The following is a 27039-nucleotide window of genomic DNA, read 5'->3' as shown; positions in this document are numbered from 1 at the left end:
CCCAGATCCCAAAATGACCCCCTGAAGGATTGAACTCACAACCCTGGGTTTAGCAGGCTAACCAGTGCAGTGCTTTTAATCCAGTTACTAACAGACATGCCACTCTATCAGTACTAATTAGCACCCTCCTGGTAACCTTATCAGAGAGCTCTAGGACAGAAAAGAGTGAGAGTGAAAGAGATTAACTCATCCAAATATTCCTAAATGTTACCCCTCTAGGACTGAGGCACTTTGGTTGGACTACAATTTTCAGTGCTGTCAAATGAACACCTTTTCAGGACCATCACATTCACTTCACATTTATTACCTTAGAGATTATAATTGTGAAACTGGGTTTCTAACAGTGGGAAGTTCAAAGTGTCCCAGGGTCAAAACGTGGTGAGCCAGCAGCATTCTCATTTTTCAGTTGCTCACACCCGGATGCACTGTAATTGCCTATGAATCTCATCAGAGGCAAGCTGGGCCAGATCCTCAGATAGTGTAAATTGATGTTGCTCCATTGACATCACTGAATGCAGAGTGATACCAGTTGGTAATCTGGCCCACCCCATGTATTACATTCGTTCCATGTATAGACCCACAAACCCATCACAAACAAAACATATGCATCGAATAGAAGTACTCACTGCAGTTCTCAGGCTTTTTGTTGTGGTGGATCACTGTCTTTTGGTTGGGAGTGCTGAAGAGGCTGGTCCAGTTGATGGTGTGATAGTAGCACAGGTTGGTATTGTCAGTTATGTAGATGTTGCCAGCACTGATCTGCTTCAGTGACTGGAACTGTAGAGAGGTAATTGCCTGTTGCTTCAGGATAAGTAAGGAAAGGCCACTGGGGGAGCAAACATAAGCAGTGAATAGCCCTGGAATGTGGGATTTATCCCATGAGTGAAGTGACAATGCAGGGGCAGCTCTGGGTACCAGCGCATCAAGCGCATGCCTGGGGCATCAAGCCATGGGGGCAGCCTGCCGGTCACCATAAGGACGGCAGTCAGGCTGTCTTCAGCAGCATGCCTGCGGGAGGTCCGCCGGTCCTGCAGCTTCAGTGGCAATTTGGCGATGGGTACGCCGAAGGCACGGGCCCGGCGGACCTCCTGCAGGCATGCCACCGAAAGCCACTTGACTGCTGTGCTTGGGGTGGCAAAATATATAGAACTGCCCCTGGACAATGGCATGTCTTACCTAAAAGGAGTATTAATAAAGGACAACTCAAGAAGGGAGTTTAATTTCAAGTGCTTTCAATGCCATATACACAGAGCATGGTTCAAAGATTCATAGCAGGTCAGTATAGTTACGCGGTTGTAAAGCAGTGAATGAGCATGGGGAAGAACTGAGTGTAAGAGACCACAAAGCAGCCTTGCTGACTTGTCTAGTGGAGCGTCACTGTGCTATCAGGGGTATGATACTATAAGCTGTGATGCTCACACTCCCGCCATTACTGGAGGCTTATAGCTGGTACTGGCCTCTGTGGCACAAAATACAATTTCACCCACTCTCACTGTTTTGAGTTCAAGTGCTATGCTGATAACTGCAGAAAAGAAGGAAGGTTTCCAAAAAAAGATGGAGGAGTAATACTGGGAGAGGCCAAAAATGAAAGAGAATGATGCGATCCCACATAATGTGGGAAAGTCCTCTTTCATGAGTCACATTAATGCCAGCTATAGTAATCTGGGAAGAAATGATTATTCTCAAGGAAAAGCCTCCAGAATGCTTTCTAGGATTTTTTTTTCTTGTCTCAAAGTATCTGGTTATCTCCCTTCCTCATAGAAAGACTATGAGTTCACTGTGCAACATGGAGAGGATGATGTACATTATTTTACAGTTGAAAATTAGTGAAGCCAGAAATCAGGGTATTCACTAGATTAATTCATTTATTTTAATGATTATAATTGTTTTCCAGATGCTCTCAATGAAAATCGCTACTTCAAAACTGAATACAGGGCAGTAATGCAATCTCAAGGTTTCCCTGCTATTCATAATCTGCTTTGGCTGTTGTTTATGATATCAGCAGACTCCCTTGACTGATTTACTACATTTTGTTCAACCCAGAGCCAGGGGTTGCTGTATATAGCATATAGATATATTGTTTCATTCCCTCATTATTTCTTACTATATTTGCTTCCCTCCAACACCAATGGCTCCACATCAGTTTTCACATCAAAACATCACTTGTAAAAGTGGAACTGGCAAACAATTGCAGGTGCCATTTTCTGTAATGCTAGTGGGGGCAGCTCAGTGATCATCCCTGTATTTCTCTTCTATTGCCTTTTAAAAAACAGTATGCCTAGTACCACGAGCGTACTCAGAGAGGCAAATGGCATCGAAGTCAACAAATTCAAATGTGATATTTCCTTATAATGAAACACAGTATCTGTCAGAAATCATAATCTTCAAAACTAGTGATCTTGCTTCATGAGTCAAAGACTTGGACCATGAATAGCAAGATTGTGCACACTGCACACTCCATCATTAATGGAATTTGGGGGGTGGTGAGTTGATTACCATAGCAGGAAACCAAGAAGCAATGATTTTAAAGCAACCTAATTAACAGGGTCAATAGCGTTTGCACCAGTGTTAGTGAATACATTGGTAATTGAGAAATATACTAAGAGATTATGCAGTTAGTCCTCATGAAGGACTTTACATTCTATGCTATGCACATACCAGTCTTCGAATGGCGATAGCACAGTATAAATTATTATGTAAATAGAGATAAGCATATCTTACCTATATAGGGCTCTTCCACCTATAGTAACCAAGTTAGAAAACACACGGAAATCTGTCATGTTCTGGGGCCATGACTGAATATTCAAGAAACCTGAAGGAGATAAAGTCAGAAATGTTAGCAAGTGTCTCATCATCTCAACCACAGAAACTGCTTTATGATGTATCTGAATTATGAAAGAATGATAAAAGGATAGCATGGGTCTGAGAAGCAGAAATAGGTGGGTAATGAATGATGCAGGATACTGTCTTTGAAAGTCAGACACTGTAGTATAGGCTCCTCCAGAAGAGCAAAGATTTGTAAATATGTTGTTTTAGAAAACTCAGAACCAGTCCAGCTCCAGAGACTGGAAACAGGAGAAGCCCTGTAACGCATGAGCAAATTCAACACTTCTTAGGTTTCCTGGCCTTTTTCTAGCAAAAGTCAGCAGACAAAATCAAAATGTGCATGAACTGAGGAACACGTGTGAAAAACTCACATTTTAGTTGAGATCGTTTTGCTATAGATAAATCTAACAAAATATCCCAGATCTGACACAGTTCTGAGAATCTGGATTTGAGGCATTGTAGCCCAGTCTCCGCTCTGCAACATGTGACATCGTGATCCTCCAGGACGGGCAGAGATATAAATATGAATCACCGGCATGAGGAGGAGTGACATAAATATGTATCATTGCCACACTGATGCCCTCCCTAGCAGCACATGCAAAGCAGGAAAACCACATGTCGCACAGTCCACACACGCCTGGCATCACCATGACCCTCATTTAACAAGGTACTTCAGCATGTGAATAGCCCTGCTGACATCAAAGGGACTTAAAGCTGTGACCTTCAGTGGGACTATTTGGGTGCTTAATGTTTGGCGGTTACGTACCTTTCTGAGTTGACACTTATATTACCTAAAAAAGAACAGGAGTACTTGTGGCACCTTGGGCCTGGTCTACACTGGGGTGGGGGGGATCGATCTAAGATACGCAACTTCAGCTACAGGACTAGCGTAGCTGAAGTCGACGTATCTTAGATCGACTTACCTCCCGTACTCACAGCATGGGATTGAAGGCCGCGGCTCCCCCATCGACTCCACTTCTGCCTCTCGCCCTGGTGGAGTTATAGAGTTGACGGGGAACACGTTCGGGGATTGACATATTGCGTCTAGATGAGACGCGATACTTCGATCCCTGATAGATCGATCACTACCCGCTGTGGATGTACCCGTAGAGACTAACAAATTTATTTGAGCATAAGCTTTCGTGGGCTACAGCCCACTTCATCGGATGCATAGAATGGACGTTCTATTCTATACAGCTATTCTCTGCATCTGATGAAGTGGGCTGTAGCCCACGAAAGCTTATGCTCAAATAAATTTGTTAGTCTCTAAGGTGCCACAAGTGCTCCTTTTCTTTTTGTGGATACAGACTAACATGGCTGCTACTCTGAAACCTACATTATCTAAGACACTTCATTATTTAGGGTGAGATTCAGAACTCACTTGTAAAAGCAGCAAAGAATCCTGTGGCACCTTATAGACTAACAGACGTTTTGGAGCATGAGCTTTCGTGGGTGAATACCCACTTCCTCAGATGCATGTAATGGAAATATCCAGGGGCAGGTATATATATGTGTGCTAGCAAGCAAGCTAGAGATAACGAGGTCAGTTCAATCAGGGAGGATGAGGCCCTGTTCTAGCAGTTGAGGTGTGAAAACCAAGGGAGGAGAAACTGGTTCTGTAATTGGCAAGCCATTCACAGTCTTTGTTCAATCCTGAGCTGATGGTGTCAAATTTGCAGATGAACTGAAGCTCAGCAGTTTCTCTTTGAAGTCTGGTCCTGAAGTTTTTTTGCTGCAGGATGGCCACCTTAAGGTCTGCTATAGTGTGGCCAGGGAGGTTGAAGTGCTCTTCTACAGGTTTTTGTATATTGCCATTCCTAATGTCTGATTTGTGTCCATTTATCCTTTTCCGTAGAGACTGTCCAGTTTGGCCAATGTACATAGCAGAGGGGCATTGCTGGCATATGATGGGGTATATTACATTGGTGGATGTGCAGGTGAATGAACCAGTGATGGTGTGGCTGATCTGGTTAGGTCCTGTGATGGTGTCGCTGGTGTAGATATGTGGGCAGAGTTGGCATCGAGGTTTGTTGCATGGATTGGTTCCTGAGCTAGAGTTATTATGGTGTGGTGTGCAGTTACTGGTGAGAATATGTTTCAGGTTGGCAGGTTGTCTGTGGGCAAGGATTGGCCTGCCACCCAAGGCCTGTGAAAGTGTGGGATCATTGTCCAGGATGGGTTGTAGATCCTTGATGATGCGTTGGAGGGGTTTTAGCTGGGGGCTGTATGTGATGGCCAGTGCAGTCCTGTTGGTTTCTCTCTTGGGTTTGTCTTGCAGTAGGAGGCTTCTGGGTACACGTCTGGCTCTGTTGATCTGTTTCCTTATTTCCTCATGCGGGTATTGTAGTTTTGAGAATGCTTGGTGTCTAACCCCTCAGACAGAGACCAACACCTACAAAATCTCCACCAAGCATTCTCAAAACTACAATACCCGCATGAGGAAATAAGGAAACAGATCAACAGAGCCAGACGTGTACCCAGAAGCCTCCTACTGCAAGACAAACCCAAGAGAGAAACCAACAGGACTCCACTGGCCATCACATGCAGCCCCCAGCTAAAACCCCTCCAACGCATCATCAAGGATCTACAACCCATCCTGGACAATGATCCCACACTTTCACAGGCCTTGGGTGGCAGGCCAATCCTTGCCCACAGACAACCTGCCAACCTGAAACATATTCTCACCAGTAACTGCACACCACACCATAATAACTCTAGCTCAGGAACCAATCCATGCAACAAACCTCGATGTCAACTCTGCCCACATATCTACACCAGCGACACCATCACAGGACCTAACCAGATCAGCCACACCATCACTGGTTCATTCACCTGCACATCCACCAATGTAATATACCCCATCATATGCCAGCAATGCCCCTCTGCTATGTACATTGGCCAAACTGGACAGTCTCTACGGAAAAGGATAAATGGACACAAATCAGACATTAGGAATGGCAATATACAAAAACCTGTAGGAGAGCACTTCAACCTCCCTGGCCACACTATAGCAGACCTTAAGGTGGCCATCCTGCAGCAAAAAAACTTCAGGACCAGACTTCAAAGAGAAACTGCTGAGCTTCAGTTCATCTGCAAATTTGACACCATCAGCTCAGGATTGAACAAAGACTGTGAATGGCTTGCCAATTACAGAACCAGTTTCTCCTCTCTTGGTTTTCACACCTCAACTGCTAGAACAGGGCCTCATCCTCCCTGATTGAACTGACCTCGTTATCTCTAGCTTGCTTGCTAGCACACATATATATACCTGCCCCTGGATATTTCCATTACATGCATCTGAGGAAGTGGGTATTCACCCACGAAAGCTCATGCTCCAAAACGTCTGTTAGTCTATAAGGTGCCACAGGATTCTTTGCTGCTTTTACAGATCCAGACTAACATGGCTACCCTCTGATACAGAACTCACTTGCACATTGGTAACGTTGCTGACCAACTGGGGTTGCTAGTGGATGTAAGTTAGGGCACAATTTGTCCTTGATTTTTGAGTGGTAAAGCATTTAGGGACATGTCATATAAGGTCATGTTAAAAAGGGCAAAAGTTTGCTTAAACTCCTCCCCAAGATAACCATCCCATAGTGGGTGCAGCTTGTCTTTGTAGTTGTTGCTTGTCCTTAACGATATATAAAGCACTGGAAACAGCAAACAGTGGAGAACTCATAGCTGTGGTATTTCACTTCACAGCCCTGTGGGCTGAAATTGTAGCAAACATGGTGGAAGTTCATGAAGCACTATATGGAGTTCGAGCCATACAACTCCCATTAAGTGTCACAAACCAACAGGAGTCACAAACTAAACTCCCCCACAGCAATGATTTAAAGATGTATATTTAAGTCAGAGCAGTGGTTTGGAACTTTTTCTTTACAGCACCCACTTTTTCCCTATCAGGAGACCCCCCAAATCCTCCTCCCATCTTGCTTGTATCTAACCAGGATCTCCTTCTTGCAATAAAGTCCTGACCTCCTGACACCTGTTTGTATTTCCTAGATTCAGAACCCCAGAGTTCGACGACATTCTGCATTAATAAGAACAAAGAGTATGTACTTGTAAGCAACAACTGATACTGAAGAGTTTAAGCAGTAAACGTTTATCGGACTTGTGGCATAGCTAGTTAAGAAAATACATGTCCTTTAAATATAAACAAATGGCAAATGTAAAATAAGGAAGAGCCCAAATTATGTAGGATCATAGAGGTGAGTTACCTGTTATCTCTCTGACTGTTTGGAAGATATTTAATTTCTCTGGGTCCATTGCTGCAATTGTGTGATAGGGGTCCCTGGAAGATTAGAAGGATACACTATGATGATCTGAATATAAAATGAGCAGGCTTATGAAAGTACATTATATAGTAGCAGTATTCGGAATATCAGCACCTTGCTTTTAGGTAGCAAATACACCAAGTCATTTTTCAATTCATTAACTTCCTGAGCCATAGGTGTTTCCCCAGGAGTCCTGAGCCCAACGTCTTCCAGTTCAGCTTGATGGAAGGTGAGGGGTACTCATCACCTTTACCATTTTTTGGGAAATAGCTATGAAAATCAAACCGCAAAGGGTTGACTATCAAAAAGTGCTGAGCTCCCACCCTCTCCAGAAATCAGGCTTTTTCCAAGGTGTCTCAAGTTTCCCACCCCAAAATTGAGATGCCCAAAACAAATTTAAAAGTCTTAGCCAGAATATGATAGTGCAGACAATGCTGGAGTTGTCTTATTTCATGACCCTTTGCTTATCACAGCAAATAAAAGAAAGTAAGAGAACATTTTCCTGAAAAGTACCCCCTTAATGTAAACTTTATTACACTGTGACCCCTCCATAGAAGAATATTTATATGAAAATGCTGATCTGAACAAAGTTTTTTTGAAGTACAAGGAAAGGTTCTTGTGTAATACTGTGCTATGGAATGTTTGCATTTTTTTTTTTGAAATACATCCCTGGGATGGAAGGCAACCTCAGAAAAGGTGAAGTATGCATTCCCAACATCTCATTATTTTCCTTTCCAAGAGACGTGGGGCTTGGGATTTGTATATAAGGGTAATCAAACATGTTGCCTTTGGAGACAAGCCCTCAGAATTCAGTGCAGTGACAGAGTAATGGGGGTCACTTCTAACCTTTACAGAGAGCATTTCCAGGTGAGCAGGAGTGAAATGAGTTCTGGAAACTTAACCTAAAGCCCAGTGGACCACAGCAATAGTGTACACTTAATTTTAGCAAATTGGGGCTCTCGTAAAAAAAGATGACAGGTTTTGAGGATTCAGCATAGAAATGTAATTTTTCTTTTGAAATCCATTAATATTAAAAAAAGGCCTCTTTGCTAAACACAAGACTACTAGATAAAATATCCCCATCCCAATGTCAGTGAGTATTTTAGGACAAAAAAAGTTCAAACCAATAAAGAAGAGAAGCCAATGTATTTTTCATAACCATTTCCTCTTCTCACAGAAATGTAGGATAATACATTCTTCCCCAACTATTCCAATTATATTTTATTGTTAGGCCACTTATTTTTATTGCCATTCCATGCTAAAATCACTGAAGATACATTTTCTGTGCATGCTGATGTTAGCTTAAATCTTACCTAAGCTTTCTCTCCAAACACAGGAAATTAAGAACCTGATCCAAAGGCCACTGAAGTCAATGAGAGTTTTCTGATTGACTTCAATAGGCTTTGAATCAGGCCATAAATGAATACCCCTCATGTACCAGTGCCTTTATTAAACTAAATTGTCCTATTATGGGACTTCTAGAGTACAAGTGAGCTGCAGTTCACTAATGTCATATGGCAAGGACCAACTTTCTATTGAAAGCTTCCTTCATTTTGCTCCTTCTGATCATAAGAACACGCAAAGAACTTTGAGTCCTAACTAACTTCATATTTATTTTAATACTCTCTTCTTGAAAGGCGGTAACAAAGCAGTCCTGGAAATACCCCATCACTAGCATTTCTGGAGGGGATACATTCTGCACATTTAGTGTTCTAAAAATGTTTTGTGCAAACTGCTCTGGTATCTTTTTCTATGAATTTCCATTCCTGAATTCCAGCCCCCATGTCTGTGGTTAGGTGTTAAAATTATTTAGAGTGAGCTTATGGAAATGACTTCAGTGACATTTTTTTTCTCAAGGTATAATATTTTTTTAAACTACAAAGCTTCCAGATCATACATCGCAGCCAGTATCATCTCTGGACTATAAAGGTGTCTCATTCTGTATTTCAGCCAATGCTTTCTTGGTCTCAAACTGAATGCCAGATTCTACACACATGCATTAATGAAGTTCACTTCACTCATACACTTAGGGAGAAGCTGTGTATTAACACTGACAAAGACTATGAGCATTATCCAAAGCCTATTGAAGTTAATAGAAAGGTAACATCCATTGACGTCAGTGAGCTATTGACTAGGCCCTATTTATCTTAACAGGTCTTGTAAACTAACAAATGAATCAAAAGAGTGGAGATGCAATGTTTTTACAGAGCTGCTCTAGAAAAGGGAAGGGTAGCATACTAAATGTATCTATTAATCAAAGAGCCAATATTGTTTATAAAGTTAATGATCAACTCCCCACTAAGTGAGGATAAAATATGAACAAGCATCTTGTACTTCATTAGGCAAAGTATTTAAAAAACAACACATATGCACACACACTTTTAATAACCTGTGCAATTAAAATGATTCTCCACCATTGTAAAAACTCCTCTGAATTCCCTATTTTCCATGGACTCTTAATTCCTATGACCTGAAGTATGAGAGAGTATACATTTCTAAAAAGAATAGGCTAGAAGTCATCCTGAATATATGCATTCATAGAAACAACTTCCTTATTTAAAACTATGAGTGGCAAATATGTATTTGATTATTATTTCAATACACTGTCAATTTATTTAATGTACGTTTTGTTTAATTCTATTTTGGAAGTTGTTCCTGCTCTTGTAAGTTCCTTTCTGTAAATGTACTTTGTAAAATTTAATAAATTTAAACAAACCAAAAAAAGCCTCTACACTATAACATTATTTTAATTCATTCTCTGAGTTCTTCTTTTTTCCAGTATGATGCATATTTCTCCAACCCATTCCTTTCAAGATCTCAAGCCTATTTCCAATGTAATGCTCAAGGTTAAGTCGACTGTGCTGCTTAAGACTGGTATTAGTCTTTTCGTGCAGGACACTGATCAGAGCATGGTATGGTTTCAGCATGAATGTCACAAGCTTGTATTCCACTGTTCCAACTTGGCAATATATTTTAGCTTTTTTGCTTGTCTTTTATTTCTCGTCCATGATTTAGATCCTTTTTCAGAGAAAGCCGCTCCAAATATGATTTTATTCCAAGGTCATTTTTTCCCCAACTTCATGCTTGATGTTACAGAGATTCATTAGCACAATTCAGCTCACAGTTCTGCTCTACATTTTTGCAGCTAATATCCTAAAAATACTCGAAATTAATTTCACTTAATGCATTGGCTAAAGCACACAATATGTTCAGACTCCTGTACATTTGTCTTGCTGCCTTTCTTGTGTTTTCTAACTTCCTTTCCATCATGCGAGTTTAACAAATTTATAGCAGCCTCCTTGGTTGGTCATTTGTAGATATTAGAACGTGTGAGGTGTGACCATTGATTCCTGGGTGACCCTCTTCAGTGATCCCCCAAATCTGCAGCAGCACTTCTTTGAATCACTTACACCTGGTTCTTTATCCATCCCTATGCTTTATTGCATTAACTTTCCATACTGTAGTAGTCCCTCCTGTGAGAGATAAGACCAGCTACCCAGTCAAACTCTAACTTCCCTGTTTTATCATCATCAAACTCTAGGGTCCTGATCCAATTCCCATGGAGCTGTTACACTGACCTCAATGCACTCTGTATCATGCTGTAGGTAACGGTGCACTACAGTTGGCCCCTATAACAAATTCAAATATTATGGAATCAGGCTTCTTTCGCCTCACCCCTAAGGGCAGTCTGAAAAATACATCCTGATATAGGCCATTCTGATTTTTCTACATATCAGAACACACAGGACGACTATGGAAAAATCCACCACTATTAGTCATGTTAAAATTCTGTTTCAGATCCTTTGTTGTAGTGTTGTAGTGTTGCAAAGTTGCAAGCATCCATTTGGCGTGGGAACTGTAATTAGATCTCAGTTCTCAACATCTGATGCTAGAAACTTTAAGGAGCCTACAGGTCTAATGTAAAGAGTTAAAAGCTATGTAGTGGCAGAAATAATTGAATAGTTTTTGTTGTTACCATGCAGCAAAGAAAGAAATTATACTCATAACAGCGAAGTACTTATAGTCATAACAGCAACATTTCCACTGTTTGACTGTGCTAATCTATCTGTCAGATTTTTTTCTTTATAATGGGCACTGTTATACCTCACCAAGGTGGCACCTTAATTCACCTTGGCTGATGACTGATCCTCACGTGAGGACTGAATTAAAAAGGAGAAGTAATCATATTTCTGCCCTACCAAAGATAATCCTTTGAAGACGGAAGGAAGACTATGTGAGAAAACTGCTAGCTGCAGTATAGGTCACCTATATCTAATCACAGAACTTCTTTCCCCAGGAGGCATTTCAATTGGGAAATGATGCCCATTCATACAAGGTCATATCAGTAGTGCGAACTGTTGATTTTAATGGTGACCAAATGGGGCACCAAAACATAATCTAAAGTGCCGGTTAACTCTTTGGTATACCTTCCTTAAACAAGATATAACCAGCTGAAACCTTAGAGCTTATAACTCTCTCTCTCTCTCCACAGTTGTCTCTGAACCTTTCATAACGCTTGGAAGGATTCAAGGCACAGATATGTCTGAACCAAAACACACTGGATACAACCCCCTTGAGCGTTGTGGGTGTTTGCAATACAAACTTGAATGCACATTGCACAGCCATATCTTATCTTATGTTCAAAGTCCAGGGGGCGGCTCTTTAGCTGGTGTGCATTGTTATAGGCAAGGGAGCTATGGCCATTTCAATCAATTAAAGATCGGCCTTCAGATCTGGATCCACATTTTGCAGATTAGGCCCATTTTTAGTTCAAGATAAGAAAGTCAGTGGAAGTGAACCATTCTCTCCCCACAATCCCTGACCAGCTGTCACTCCAGTCTAGTGGCCAGGGTCTCCTAAACTGAACATATGACCCAACTGTGTTTCCTTTTCCCAGCACAAACTTTCTTTCTTATCCTTTGTTTCATAAAAGCTGAATGTGAGAATCAAGCTGGCAGTACCAGCACTTCAAAAAGTGATCAGAAAACCAATTGATCTTGGGGCTTCTATTTAGTCAGGCATTCTTACAACCGTATAAATCAGAAATGTCCAAAGCTAGTTCTGTCCTGCAGCCTGCCCCATAACATACCGTGTAAAAATGTGTTAGTGCTCACCCGTGAATCCCAGTGACAAGAAAGATTAGGTTCCCGTTGATCTTGGTACAGTTTATGAACTTGTCAATGTTGCTGGAGTCAACAGTTTGAGCGGACATCAAACTCCCTGTGCCGATGCCATCACATGCTGCCAAAACAAGAACCCCATGAAAACAACTCGCAACAAGATTAAATGAATCAATAAATGTTTGCTCCTTATTCACCTGAACTTTCATGTCTTCCAGAGATGGGCAGAATGATTCTGGTAAAACAAAAATCACTGAGAACCATTGCCCGCCCCTCAAAATGAACACGAGGACAAACCTCCCAAGGCTCGAAAAATATGGTTAAGTACTTGTGATGGAGACTTTTAGGCAGGAAGTGCCAATGTTGTCTTCATTCCCTTTCACAGTCCAACTAACATACCAACAGGGCTTGGAAAGACTCTTACACCGTTAGCATCATTGCTTGGCTGTTGTATCTTTCATAAAGGGGCAACAGTGCTAGAAACTTCCCTGTAGGGTCCTTATGTCCACTTAATTCAAACTTTGCATGCTCTGGGGTATACATTGCACATAGGAACATTCAGTACCCTAGATTACACAATAAGGCCTGGTCTACACTACACATTTAAACCGAATTTAGCAGCATTAAACCGATTTAACCCTGTACCCATCCACACAATGAAGCCCTTTATATCAATATAAAGAGCTCTTTAAACTGATTTCTGTACTCCTCCCCAACAAGGGGAGTAGCGCTGAAATCGGTATTGCCATGTTGGATTAGGGTTAGTGTGGCCGCAAATCGACGGTATTGGTCTCCGTGTGGTATCCCACAGTGCACCATTGTGACCGCTCTGGAAAGCAATCTGAACTCGGATGCACTGGCCAGGTAGACAGGAAAAGCCCCGCGAACTTTTGAATTTCATTTCCTGTTTGACCAGCGTGAAGCTGTGATCAGCACGGGTGGTGATGCAGTCCCAAATCCAAAAAAAGCTCCAGCATGGACCTTACGGGAGATACTGGATCTGATCGCTGTATGGGGAGACAAATCTTTTCTATCGGAGCTCTGTTACAGAAGACGAAATGCCAAAGCATTTCAAAATATCTCCAGGCTATGATACAGAGTCCACAGCACAGTGCTGTGTGACAAGTGTAATGAAAAGCCAAAGAATCAAATGGACGCTCATGGAGGGAGGGAGGGGGTACTGAGGACTCCAGCTATCCCACAGTCCCTGCAGTCTCCGAAAAGCATTTGCATTCTTGGCTGAGCTCCCAAGGCCTGAAGGGTCAAAAACATTTTCCTGGGTGTTTCAGGGTATATGTCGTCAATTTACATTCTTGCCCCCCCCCCCGAAAGAAAAGGGAAAAAAATCGTTTCTCGCCTTTTTTCAATGTCACCCTATGTCTACTGCATGCTGCTGGTAGATGGGGTGCTGCAGCACTGAACACCAGCATCCCCTTCCCGGTGGCAGACGGTACAATATGACTGATATCCATCTTCATCATCAGCCCATCAGTGCTCCTGGCTGGCCTCGGTGAGGTCGGCCGGGGCACCTGGGTAAAAATGGGAATGACTCCCGGTCATTCCTGGCAGATAGTAAAAACGGCTGGTAACCATCCTCATGACAGCAACTGGAGACTGAGCTCCATCAGCCCGCCCCTTTCATGTCTAAAGAAAAGATTCTGTACTGCCTGGACTATCATAGCAGCGATAGGCTGCGCTCCCCTCCCCCTCCCCCTTTAATGTCCTGCCTGGACTATCGTAGCAGCTGGAGGCTTCCTCCCCGTCATTCTATCTCACTAAAAAATCAGTGTTTCTTATTCCTGCATTCTTTATTACTTCATCACACAAATGGGGGGACACTGCCATGGTAGCCCAGGAGCGTTAGGAGAGGAGGGAAGCAACGGGTGGGGTTGTTGCAGGGGCACCCCCTACAATGGCATGCAGCTCATCATTTCTGCAGAATCTCTGGGGTTCTGACACGGAATGGCTGTGCTCTCTGGTTCTCTAGTACACTTGCCCCATATTCTAGGCAGGACTGACTCTATTTTTAGACAAAACATAAAGAAGGGAATGACCCGAGGAGTCATTCCCATTTTTGTCCATGTGCCCCCGGCCGACCTCAGCGAGGCCACCCAGGCGCACCCATGACAGCAGCAGACGGTACAAAATGACTGTCAAGTATCAGAGGGTAGCCGTGTTAGTCTGGATCTGTAAAAGCAGCAAAGAATCCTGTGGCACCTTATAGACTAACAGACGTTTTGGAGCATGAGCTTTCGTGGGTGAATACCCACTTCCTCAGATACATGCATCTGAGGAAGTGGGTATTCACCCACGAAAGCTCATGCTCCAAAATGTCTGTTAGTCTATAAGGTGCCACAGGATTCTTTGCTGCTTTTACAAAATGACTGATAACCGTCATCTCATTGCCAATTTACAATGGCAGACGGTGTAATAGGGATGGTAACCATCTCTGCTACCTTGCAAAGGCAAATGAAAGCTGCTGTGTAGCACTGCAGTACCACGTCTGTCAGCAGCATCCAGTAGACATATGGTGACAGTGACAAGGCAAAACGGGCTCTATGGTTGCCATGCTATGGCGTCTGCCAGGGCAATCCAGGGAAAAAGGCGCAAAATGATTGTCTGTCATTGCTTTCACGGAGGAAGGATTGAGTGATGACATTTACCCAGAATCACCCGCGACACTGTTTTTGCATTGGGATCTCAACCCAGAATTTCAATGGGCAGGGAAGACTGTGGGAACTATGGGATAGCTACGGGATTGCTACCCACAGTGCAATGCTCCGGAAATCGACGCTAGCCTCAGTACATGGACGCACACCGCCGAATTAATGTGCTTAGTGTGGCCGCATGCACTCGACTTTATACAATCTGTTCTACAAAACCGGTTTATGTAAAATTGGAATAATCCCATAGTGTAGACATACCCTAAGACAACATATCTATCTACCTGCCTAACTAGGCTCTAACAGTAGCTGCTATCAGCAAAGCATCTGAGCCCCTCCCAGGTGTTTAAACGACATCAGTAATTTCTCTCCTTCTTCCCAACAGGTCAGAGTACGAACTTGAATGGAAAATGGTGTGTACATACACATGTTCCTACATGGGAAAGAGGTGTCTGTTGCAGGAAAGCAACATTGTGTAGATGTGTTTTGCATTCAATTCCGAATGTGGTAAGGCTTATTGTATTGATTAGCATAAGGCAGAAGTCCTTGTGTTTGTCTGTTTTATGATGCCCTGTGTGGGGTAGCTGTTTGCTGACTGAATCAGATTTTATGTAGCTGTCTGGTGAACTAACTGCCATCTCCCCAGGTTTGTGGTAAGGAAAATTGCCAGTGTTTTGTTCCCATTGTTGCTGAAACCTCCATACAGCAGGAGAAGCCTCAAGTTTCCCATAAACACAGAGCTGTTGGGAAGGCAAAGTGACTCAGGTTTCCACCTGGAGGCTTCCTGTTGAGGCACAGGAGGGATTTAGATATTTCATCAATGCTACTGGAGGGAAAGGAGAGGGTCTATTGTCTCTCAAAGCCATTCAGAGAGGAGGCAGAAGAACCTCTGGTCTCTGCTTTGGGAGTGCAGAAACTCAGCACTTGTACTTGCAGGTTGTTCGCACATCCCACAAAGATGACAATAAAGCTAGGGAAGAATCAGGGCTTTGAAAGTGGTCCTGAAAGGTTCCAACAGAGAAGCTTTCAAACCAGTGAATGTTAACAAATTCCGACACCACCAGTAACAAAAACCTACTGGTCTATTCCACAAAAACAGCCAAAAACTATCCCTACTTTTCTCAAGGACGAAATGAGCTTTTATATTATATTACCACTGTCCAGCGATAATCCTACATTACGTTATCTTTTGGAATACTCGTCTCATGGCAGCCATCAGAGTTCTATGTTTTGTGGATGCCCAAAGTACCCGATATCCTAGAACTTACTTGTGAATATATTTCATTTAAAAGTAATACCTTGTTTGCTCTACTACAGTGCAGAGTAAATTCAAGCAAAGCTATAACAAATGATAACCTACCTTTAGGACAAATGTCAGTGCAGGGTTTGCACATCTTTATACCATTTTCTTCAACCTCCATCTTGGAGCTGGGACAGGCACGCACACAAGAGCTGGAATCTACCACAAAGTTATCTGTAAAGAAATAGTGCAGTGCTCAAAAACAAGCCAGTATATTAAGTTATATTGGGGCATGATTTGGGGGGGGTTCTGAAAATCAATATGAGTTATTTATTGCCTTGAGTATTTTAACAATGGGTAAGATTTTCAGGACCTCCTAAGTGAGTTAAGTACTTAGGAGCCTAAGTCCCACTGCAAGTTACCGAGACAGATTCTCCACAGTGCCTATGTCACCTCTGAAAATAGGATGTAGGCAAGCATTTATGACAATTTTACCCAATATAATTTTGAAAAATGTTTTGAAAATATTGTCATCCCTTTTCAATCCAACTACTGAAAAAACAGCAATGGACAGATATCTGTCTGAAGGACTTCAACAGAAGTCACATGCATGCTTACAATACCCATGTGTCCCGGTATATAGTACTTTGAGAAGAAACATACTGTAGAAAGAAAAAATAATGAAGAACTGTTAATTTTAAATACCTGAAACTACCAAGAGACAGTGAGTTACCTTAGACTTTTTTGGGGGGAAATATCCTATATGCCAGCTATCTTTTGTTTCCATAGACTGCAAGTATATTGGCTACCATTAACATAATGGAGCTGTTGCTGAAATCAATGGCATTACTCCTAGAGTATGTTACTACTCACTGTAAGTAACAGTGGAAGAATTTAGTACTTGATATTAAGAATCACAGTTCTTAATAGTTACCACAGTGACCATGGTTTTCCCCATTGCAATTATATGGAATCCCACAGTAGTGGTAAATTCTACAGTGTGATCATTTTAATGGTGCCCAATAAACTTGTGTAACCCACACACCTTATGGGTGTGGTGTTCTGTCCCATCTAGTGGCACTGAGCCCACTTAGCGAGAGAGAGAGAGAGAAAATGAGTCTGCTCTACAGCCTTAGCTAACAGCCGGTTGACTTTTAGTTCACGCAGTAGAGGTTCATGCACTAGGCTCCAGAGGTCCCAGGTTCGATCCCATCTGCCAGCAACCAGAGTCTGTTGGCATTACACTTGCACTTAATTTTATGCCATGATTAGAGCTGTGCACAATATTTGCAATAATTCTCAAGCCAACTGCAAAACAACCTAGGGTTGAGGATCAGGACTTTCTGCAAACATGGGTAGATGAAACTGAATGGCTATGTCATGTGTCAATCCAGCATGAAACCAGCCCTTTTCCCTACAGGACATAAAGAAGGCCTTCCAGTTACAGGTGGAATGACACCAATCTCCATCTTTTCGATAGAGGTCTTTACACTATGCTGATTATCTTAGTATTAAGCAATGTGACTACTATCTGTCTCATGGTTCTTCTCTCATCCTATCCCCAGCGGCAAAAGTGTGTACAGGGCAGTGTGTGTGTTTTGTTTGGATTTTTTTTTTTTTATGAGTGTATGTGCTCTCTCTCTCTCACAGAGCTACATGGTTATGTGAGAGAAGACACTGTCAAAGAAAGGTGCCTGGCACTTAGAGAAGAAGATGAAGAGATTTGTGTTGATTCTTAGTTCCTGTAGGCACCTGAATGCACCAAAGGTAAAGTAGGTGGGTCTTAGGTACATGTGGCAATAATGAATCATTTAGAATAGCATTCATTGAAACTGCCAGAATATTATCCTTAAAATAATTACTTGCAAATATGTGTGTCCAGCTCTAACTCTGGGGTTTCAATGGAGGGAAGAAGTTTCTAGAGTGGAATAGGAGGACCCTCTATGGGAGTGATACTTGGTGGTCTCCCTTGTTAATTTTAGCATTCTTTTAAAGTTTTATTTCCTTTAAGAAACAGACACCTTAATTCCATCATAATGAGGATTTTAGACTAGTATGCATTTTAAAGTTGGTTGTATCATCAAAGGATGCACAGTAGCAAGATGGGGGGAAAAAAATGATGAAAAAAATCAGATACTCTAGTCATGGGCCCAGTATGGGAACTGGAATAGAACAGGACACGACAGGATAGAATAGCCTTGTCAAAATATGTTAGGTAGTGTGATGCTTCAGTGCTTTTCCTAATGCCTTAAGGATTGTGTTCAGAATTTGTATTGTATAATCTGTATTGTACTGTATAAAGTAGGACCGTGTACCTTTATAGTTAGAAATAACCCCAAACTGGAATAGTGGATTATTAAACACTTGAATTTAAGGAAAAGGTGGGTTACAAAATTAGTGACTCGTTTCTAAATTTGAGGAAGAAAGATCAGAACTAACTGGACTTCATCTTTTTTGAGGAAATAGAATGTCTGAATATTCTCCTAATTAATTAATGTCTAGCATGCATATAATTTGGATAAACAAATTATTTTACTGAATCTAGAATTTCTACCTTTATACTATCTTTTTCATTTAGCACAGGTTTCTGCTTTACGCAATAAAGGATACTTCCTAAGGTTACCAAAGCCCAAATAAGAATATAAACATAATAAGTGTTAGTCATAAAAACTGAAAGCCACTTAAGACTTCTCCCCGCCCTTTCGCTGTAGTACAAGGCATTTTTAGAACAGCATCCCAAAATGAAACTCTCTTTGATTAACACATAACTTCAAGGTATTACTGCCAAAGAGCATACCGGGAGCTATTACATTATTTACTTAGCTCTAAACTTAACATTGCTTAGCAATGGTATCTTAACAGAGTTTTCTTCACAACTTGCACTTCAATGACAACATGAAAAAGGCAGCAGTCATGTAACTTACGTGGGCACTTCTTGACACAAAAAGCTCCGTAGGTGTATTTGGCATTGTGGTTGTGCTCCAGCTGGAAGGTGGTGGGATTGTAGACAAATGTCTGGGGGCACTGAGTGACACATGCGCCGCTGTCGTTGAAATTCATGCAGGCCTGCAACACGAGAAAGCAAGTTCATCATGTCATGCCTTCTTTTGAATTGACTTACTTTAGAGCAGAACCTTGACTATCCATTACCTTCAAAGGCATTGTTGCAATTATAGTGGATGGGATACATTGTTTTTTCCTGGTCTGCATTTAGCCACTTCTTTTCTTCTTAAGATATTATTAAAGGTATTATTATTAAAGCATGGGTATGTCCAAAGCCCTGAGCAATCCATTTTGAACCCATATGAACCTTTTCAGTTTAAATGGAACTTGATGCCAATACATCTTCTAAAAGGGAAGTCTTATTTTTTTTTATTATTATTCTTACTATTAGCAATCAACTAATGGCAAACTTGATAGGCAGTTTTAAATTTGACAACAGCGTACAGCTACTTAAGCTGCTCATATCCTGGCTGAACACACACTAACGATCTATGCTGTAGAGGGCCACCCTTCTGATCTCTCGTGGCACAGTTCAACAGAGGGACTGAAACTCTCAGTTAGACAGCAATGAGGATAAGCATTTCTCATGCACTAGCACTGGAGGGGGTCATTTTCCTAAGTGGCAAGTGTAACCAGGTCAGTTAATTCACACACTGGGAAGGAAAAACAGGACTCAATATTCAGGCTCCACCATACATCACTGACAGAGGACAAGGCCCTGACACATGAGGAGTCAAGTGTGTGGATAAAAAGAGTAGATGAACGTAGGGAAAAAAATAAATTGCCTGTGCAAGACTTGAACCTAGAGAAAACACTGATTTCTTCATTCTCTACCATTCTGTATTGTGCCTATTTATCAGTTACAACTGATAAGGCACGCTGACAGCAAAACTCTCAAATTAGAAAAAAAATTCTGTCTGGTTTCAAGTTTTACATGAAAGGTTTATGCACTTAATTTGGGCTAGTGCAGGCCACCCCAGTCCTACCCCGGGATCCTCCCTGTATGGTTGGCCATCTTGGCAACAGGATTGTGCCTCCCTGTGTAACTGTATAGATCTTGTGGCAGCCTGATTGCCTCAAAACCTCTTTGGCCTTGGGATACAGCCTTCTGGTCAGCAAACAGCCAGCTGGTTCCACTCTTTGTCTTGCTTCTTCAAAGAGCTAGCAAGAAACGTCACAGCCTCAGACCCAGGGAGGAACTTCAGGGCATTCCTCTCACATTCAGAAGCAGGAGGACTGAGTAAGGCTCCTCTGGCTCTGCTGCCTCTTTTAAACGCCCTTACCTCAGTCCAGGGCCTGAATTGCCTCAGAAGACATCACAGAGATGGGATGAGGATGGGGCCAGCTGGGTCATACCTGAAGATTTCAGGAGGGGAGAGGGTGATCATACCCTTCCTTCAAGAAAGGGATATAAGTGCTGCTGAAGGGAGAGGGCCCACCAGAGAGAGTCGGGATGAAATCATCAGCCTTGCATGGAGTTCTTTGGTTCCCATGATCCTTTTGAGTTGACAGCCTATCTAAAGTGAACCTGCCATTTTTGGTTCATCAGAACCATGTATTTGAAAATAGGCAGTAATTTTACAGCTCTAGGATTAATTCACCAGAAGCAGTGCATTTGATTTAGTTAATTCCCAATAAAGGTAAGTTCTATGGTTGGATCAGGCCCTAAAAGGAGAATCGTGTCTCCACTCCAGATTTATTTTCACCCCAGATCTGAGAACATCATTAAACCCATGTGTGTAAATACAGTGAAACAGCTATGCCACAGGATGAGTATTGGCTTGCTTTCAAAGGTGAATGCACAGATTAATGAATGCCAGTGGGCGAAGAAGGATGGGAGAACTTTTCCCAGCAAATATTAAAAACATTTTTACAACAGGATATTATTACAGGCTTTGAGAGACTGCCATAATGTGCCAAAGGATTTCTTAATGCATGAGGAACTGTACTTTTGTTTATTAATAAATACTAATTTACTTTGTTTCCTCAGCACATTTTCTACATCCACTGTTGTCTTAGCAAGTACTTCATCACAAACATGACAATCCTCTGATGATGACTTAGTAAATGCATAATCAGAATGAGGCACACCGACGATACATTATTCAAAGAGATGACACTTTCCAGGAAGAATCTATTAAAAACCAATCTAGAACACTCAGGAAGTTTTAATTTATGACTGTAAAACTTTGTGTACCCTCATAATTGTTTCACTAACATATGCAAAACTTACAGCACTTGTTTCTAAATGTGCCCAAGATTCATATGAAAGCAAAACAAAACAAAATGCAAAGGGAAAGATCAAGATGTACATCTCAATTAAAAAATAAATAGCTACATTTTCTCCAAGACATCTTCTGCATGTCCCCCACTATAGCCCAAAAGGGTACTACTTCTAGCTCAGCACATGATAAGAATGAAATGAGTTGTTCTCAAAGCTGTTGAATGCTAAGGCTTTGATTTTTATTTATACCGAGGGGCCCTGGCATCCCCCTGGCACCCTTTCTATTTTCATACTGGAGCAGCACAAAAGTGCTAACATGATTTTTAGCATAGGCATTTCCATAATTGCTACAGAGAAGCTCCAGAAAAACGTGGAGTGTTCAATGGCCCATAGAAATCATATTTTCTCCTGTGCACGGTGGTGTTACAGAAATAGTACTGTAACAAATACATGGCCTCCTAAGACTTCAGGAAGGATTGGTGTGTAGTGAAAGTGACAGACTGGGACTCAAAAGATATGGGATCAAGTCATAGCTCTGTCACAGACTTCTGAAGTGGCCTTGTGCAAGTTACTTAACAAGTCTCCCAATTGTAAAATGGGTAATAATACTTTCTCTCATAGTTTGTCTAGTTAGACTGTGGGGGACAGGGACTGTCTGATGGAAAGCCCACTGAAGTCAACATAAGGGCTTCCACTGACTTTCAGTAAACTTTGAACGATGCCCACTATGTGTATTTTCAGTACTGTGTTAAATAGGGCCCCGGTCACAGTTGGCAGCTTTAGTTGCTTGCTGCTGTAATACAAGGAACAGAAATGTGATGGCTATCACTGTGCTGCACTTCAAGGCCACTCAGAAGGTCACCATGGTGACAGGGATAGAACTAGCCCTGTCTATTGCAAAGCACAGGCCCTCATCACTAGAGCTGAAGGAGAAGATTTGTGGGCCTGTGACACAGTTGAATAGTTATCACTTCAAAGTTTTTTTTCTCCTGCTGTTGATAGCTCATCTCAGTTGATTGGCCTCTTACAGTTGGCATGGCTACTTCCACCTTTTCATGTTCTCTGTATGTATAAATATCTTCTTTCTGTGTGTTCAATTCTATGCATCCAATGAAATGGGCTGTAGCCCATGAAAGCTTATGCTCAAATAAATTTGTTAGTCTCTAAGGTGCCACAAGTACTCTTGTTCTTTTTAGTTGAATAGTTCTGCTTCCACCCAAGAGTTGCAAATGTACACATACATTCTAGTCAGTCCAATACTATCTATTGGGCTATAAAATAAAATATACAAAATTAGCACAGATTGCGCCATGCATGATGGTCTTTCCTTATGCTATCTGACAGAGATTTTCAAAAAGATCTAAGAGTTTGGCTTCCATTTCCTCTGAAACCATCACCTTCCGTGCTGGTATATTAGCATAGGTTAGTTCAGAACCTAACCTGAAATTACTAGGGCAAATTTAGGTGTGCACCCAGCTTCCAATGAAGATATTAACAGACTGTGTATCTTTGTGAGGTAGTGGGATGAAGGTACATGAATTTCTTTCCACGGTAATAGGAGCAAAGGCTGCTTTCTGAGTTACACAACTAATTGACTGCATCTGGAAAGAATTTGGTCATATTGAGAATGTCTGTTTGAGAAAATTAAGCTCCTGATTCAGTTTTAAACCTTTTTCTTTTTGAAAGGATGTATTGTGAGCATTTGGATTTTAGTGACTTAGAAACATTTGTTCTTCTCTTTCTTCTAAGACGCACACCCCAGTTGAATAGGTGAATTTGTTTAAATACAGCCTGGGAAGCATAAAAAAACCCCATCTTTAACTAGGAAGCCAAATTGTATTCTCAAACTTCAGACAAAAAATATGCAATGCAAAATACATTACAAATGTGTGCGTGTATGTATATATATATATAAACCCTTCAGCGCAAAATGTAATGATAAATGCCTATAAAAATTCCCCACCATCTATAAAAGCTAATTTTAGAAAAATGAAAGATAAAAATCACATAGATTAGCATATAAATCTGTATTTGTAAATCTCATAAATCTTTTAATGAGTAATATAAGCTAATAAGTAATGCAAATGTAATAGGAAAAATATGAAATGATAAAATGTGCAGCTGAAAGCTTGAAACGCAGAGGCAATTCAATTAAAGGTGACAAAAAATCATGAATTTCATGGATTAAAGCACAAGCACTTGCACTGTGGCCGGTGGGATGAGAGAAATTAGGTAACTCCCAAACATACAAAGCAATCAGTGTCTTTAGGTCCGGAACAGCCTCCAGCGCATTCCCGATGGCAGCAGTCACTGACGTACGGCCCGTAGCAACGTCCATCACATTGCTCTGCACACACTGTCTTTGTCACTGGAAAGGACAGAGGAATCAGCTGTCAAGAGAGAGCTGTTTAAACTGCACAGGGATATTAAAAAAAAAACAAATCAACAAAGACAATGGAGTATTAAGAAGAGAACATCTGATTCTCTATAATAACCTCTAGGCCAGGGGTCACTCAAGCTGTGTAATATCCCATCTACAAAGGAACATGAAAATGCCCAAGTGGTAGGACAGATATGTCTGGATTTACGAGGATTTGTTCTCTTAACCCTGGGAAGTCAGTGCAAATCCTGAAACTCTCATTTTCAGGGAGTTAGCAAAGGTTGATGGCTGGCTGGGAAAAAGCCTATTGTGATGTGAATCGGTTTTAATATAGTTTTCCGTAAAGAATGACAGGAGTATGTAACAATACACAGACACTCAAGAGTTAGTTGAGCAAAATCATAGGGCCACATTTTGTCCTCAACTAGCACCCATGTAGCCAATGCTGCTGAATGGGCCTATCAGAGCAGCATATAGGTCACGTACTGTAACATATCACACTGCAGGCTTCTACATGTTTTCCGAAATGCTACACTCTAGCCCAAATTTCAGACCAAAAGGACTACATTCAGCCCTTTTGTACGCCTTTAATGGCATTACCCTCATCTATGCCAGGGTTAAATTTGATCTCACGTGTTAGGAACCAACTGAGAATCTTCTGTTTCTCAGTACTTACGTATCACCGTGTTCTTTAAAGCATAAGCAATTGTGGCGCGTAAAAGCTGCATTAACCAGGGGACATTTCCTTTCCTAACTGACTTCAGTGGCACTAGGATTTAGCCCAAAGTCTTCCACGTTACCAAAAAAAATACATCAAAATCAAATCCTCTACATTTTATCCTGTTAAGTACCAAGTCGTCTTCTCCCAGTGAAAGAACTATTGGTCCACACTCATAAAACATGCAAGAAGTTGATACTTATCAAAAAAGATACAATTCCCTAAATTCCTGGTGATTCAAAGTCAGTAAGTCAGCAACCAGACAGTGCTCTTCAATGTAATAGTTAGATTGAAACCTACTGACCTCTGTCTAATTGAAACATGAATCCCTCATTGTATTCATTGTATTAAAAGGCTGTAAAAGATGGTTTTTGGAGTTCTCAGTAAGAAATCAGAAAAGTTCACCGAGGGCTCGGTTTTATTTTCTGTAAGATGAAACATACACATTGTTTCTCTACAAACTCATACTGATCTTCTCTTTACAGCCCTGCTTCTCATACTGAAGGATCCCAAAGCACTATATAATTGATCCGGTATATAGACTACACACTTAATCAAAGCCAGCTGCCTCTGGATGAAATGCAGCCCTGCTATGCAACGGACAGAAAGTGAGAAATGGTGTTTCTGACTGAAATAGCAGATGGAATTCAGGTGGGCAGAATTTAGTAACCAAACTCGAATTTGCCCAACATATGGGGATGAACACTACTGCTCTGACAAACAACAGTCTGTGGCTTAAGAATGACGATATGTGACTAGGACCAGAGTTTTGAGTCTCACTCAAAATACTTGAGTTTTAATTCACCTGCAGCAGCGCTGAGCTCCCTCACGACATGATGGGGCACTGTTTCAGTACTGACCAAGTTAAAAAGTGCTACCTCTTAAATCACTGGCACCACTTCCTGAAACAAATAGGTGTCTTACAGGATAACAAGAGGCAGTGTAGTAGTGGCCAGGGCACTAGATTGAGAGTCAGGAAACCTGGCTAACACTCACCTTGGGCAAATCCCAGTTCTAACACTCACCTTGGGCAAATCGCTTTACCTCTGTTTCCCTTCACAACTTTTGGCTACCTTGTCTCTTTATACTGCAAGCTCTCTGGTGCCACAGTCTCTTGCCATATGTTGATACAGTGCAATAGAGTCTCTAAACTGGTTAAAAGCAACAAAGAGTCTCGTGGCACCTGATACATCTGACGAAGCGGGTATTCACCCACGAAAGCTCATGCTCCAATACGTCTGTTAGTTTATAAGGTGCCACAGGACTCTTTGTTGCTTTTTACAGATCCAGACTAACATGGCTACCCCTCTGATACCTTCTAAATTGGTTGAGCCTTCTAAGTGCCAGTGTGGTACAAATAAATGCTAATCAACCCACACTCACATATGAAGCCAATTAAATCTCATTTGGCTTGTACTATGACAGGATCACAGAACACCACAGTCTGCCTGTAGACTATAGTGCACAGGGACTTTGTTTAATGGGAAAAAATGGGAGAAGTCAACAGTTTACAGGGAACTCTATAGACCACTGGACGTGGAACGTCTGCACATTTTGGTTCAAGCTGTCTTTGGCAGAGGAGTAATGATGCTACATTCCTATAATTAACCTTAATTGACCACTTTGTTCAAAAGTAGATCATTACTTCTGTATGGAAAATATTTTTCAAGTGTTCCAAAAAAAAAAAAACAACACCCAAAACCTGCTACCAACTTTCTCCGCTAGACGTATTTGCTGATTTCTCATACTTAAAAACTATATTTAAGAAAATACAGTATGTTTATAGTGTAAATGAACCCATTTTTCAATGTCAAGTCCCCTGGCTATCTATTAGACCTTTAGATAATGCAAAAAACTATTTAAAGACATTACATTTATGTGTGGAATAAAAGTGTAAATAAGCAAAGAGAAGGTAAGGAGCAATCATCATTTAAGATCTAAAGGAGAAAAGTAACACACTCAGAATAATTTTATCCATTTTGATAACTAAAACAAGCTCATAGATAGAAAATATTTTCTTTGTGACTTATGCAAACTGAAGTGCAGCACAAATGGAAGATTTCTGTAAAGCAAATCCACTTACTGTCAACTTACTAGTGGGAAGAACAGACAGAGCTTATTTAAATTACTTTAAATAAACATATATCAATGAAACCTCAAAACAGATATGAAAATCAATAAATATATCCAAGAACAACTGGTGATCTGCAGTACATAACCACCATAGCAACATTAACTGATAGGGCCTGATCCTCAGCAGGTGTATTTAAGTCAATGGAAGTACGCTGATTTAAAACAGCTGAGAATTTCCTCATATTGGACTGTGTCTGTTTTTCAGTACCATTTCATTATTCAATATATTTATTAATCGGTATATACAGATAAATAAAACTCATCAGTTCAAGTAAGTTTCTAATGAAAGCCTATCTATTTTACAGTAGTCTGAAAGTTCGGTACAATGTTAACTCCCATGGGACTTTGGGTACCTTCTAACTCATTTTAACAAAAATTTCACTACAAATGTGATTCTTAGTGCTCTGTTTAAAGCACATAGCACACATGTGGTTGATGTAAAATAACAAGGAATG

The 27039-nt window shown here is 41.2% G+C and overlaps 1 protein-coding gene across 6 annotated transcripts in view; it reads right to left on the bottom strand.

Annotated features, from left to right (window-relative positions):
* ERBB4 (erb-b2 receptor tyrosine kinase 4) overlaps positions 1–27039 on the bottom strand; it is a 1029410-nt gene that overhangs the window by 262795 nt on the left and 739576 nt on the right. For all 6 annotated transcript variants that reach the window (XM_030580258.1, XM_030580260.1, XM_030580261.1 and 3 more), the window contains exons 6-12: positions 23603–23721; positions 19051–19192; positions 16247–16360; positions 12218–12344; positions 7047–7120; positions 2722–2812; positions 627–826 (exon numbers count right to left, since the gene is read on the bottom strand). In XM_030580258.1, the coding sequence (XP_030436118.1) occupies positions 627–826; positions 2722–2812; positions 7047–7120; positions 12218–12344; positions 16247–16360; positions 19051–19192; positions 23603–23721 (867 nt within the window). The remainder of the gene's footprint in view (positions 1–626; positions 827–2721; positions 2813–7046; positions 7121–12217; positions 12345–16246; positions 16361–19050; positions 19193–23602; positions 23722–27039) is intronic.

Source organism: Gopherus evgoodei, chromosome 11 (assembly GCF_007399415.2).
Source record: "Gopherus evgoodei ecotype Sinaloan lineage chromosome 11, rGopEvg1_v1.p, whole genome shotgun sequence".
NCBI lineage: Eukaryota > Metazoa > Chordata > Testudines > Testudinidae > Gopherus > Gopherus evgoodei.
Note: the sequence above shows the minus strand (reverse complement) of the source record. Positions and strands in the feature narration are given on the sequence as shown.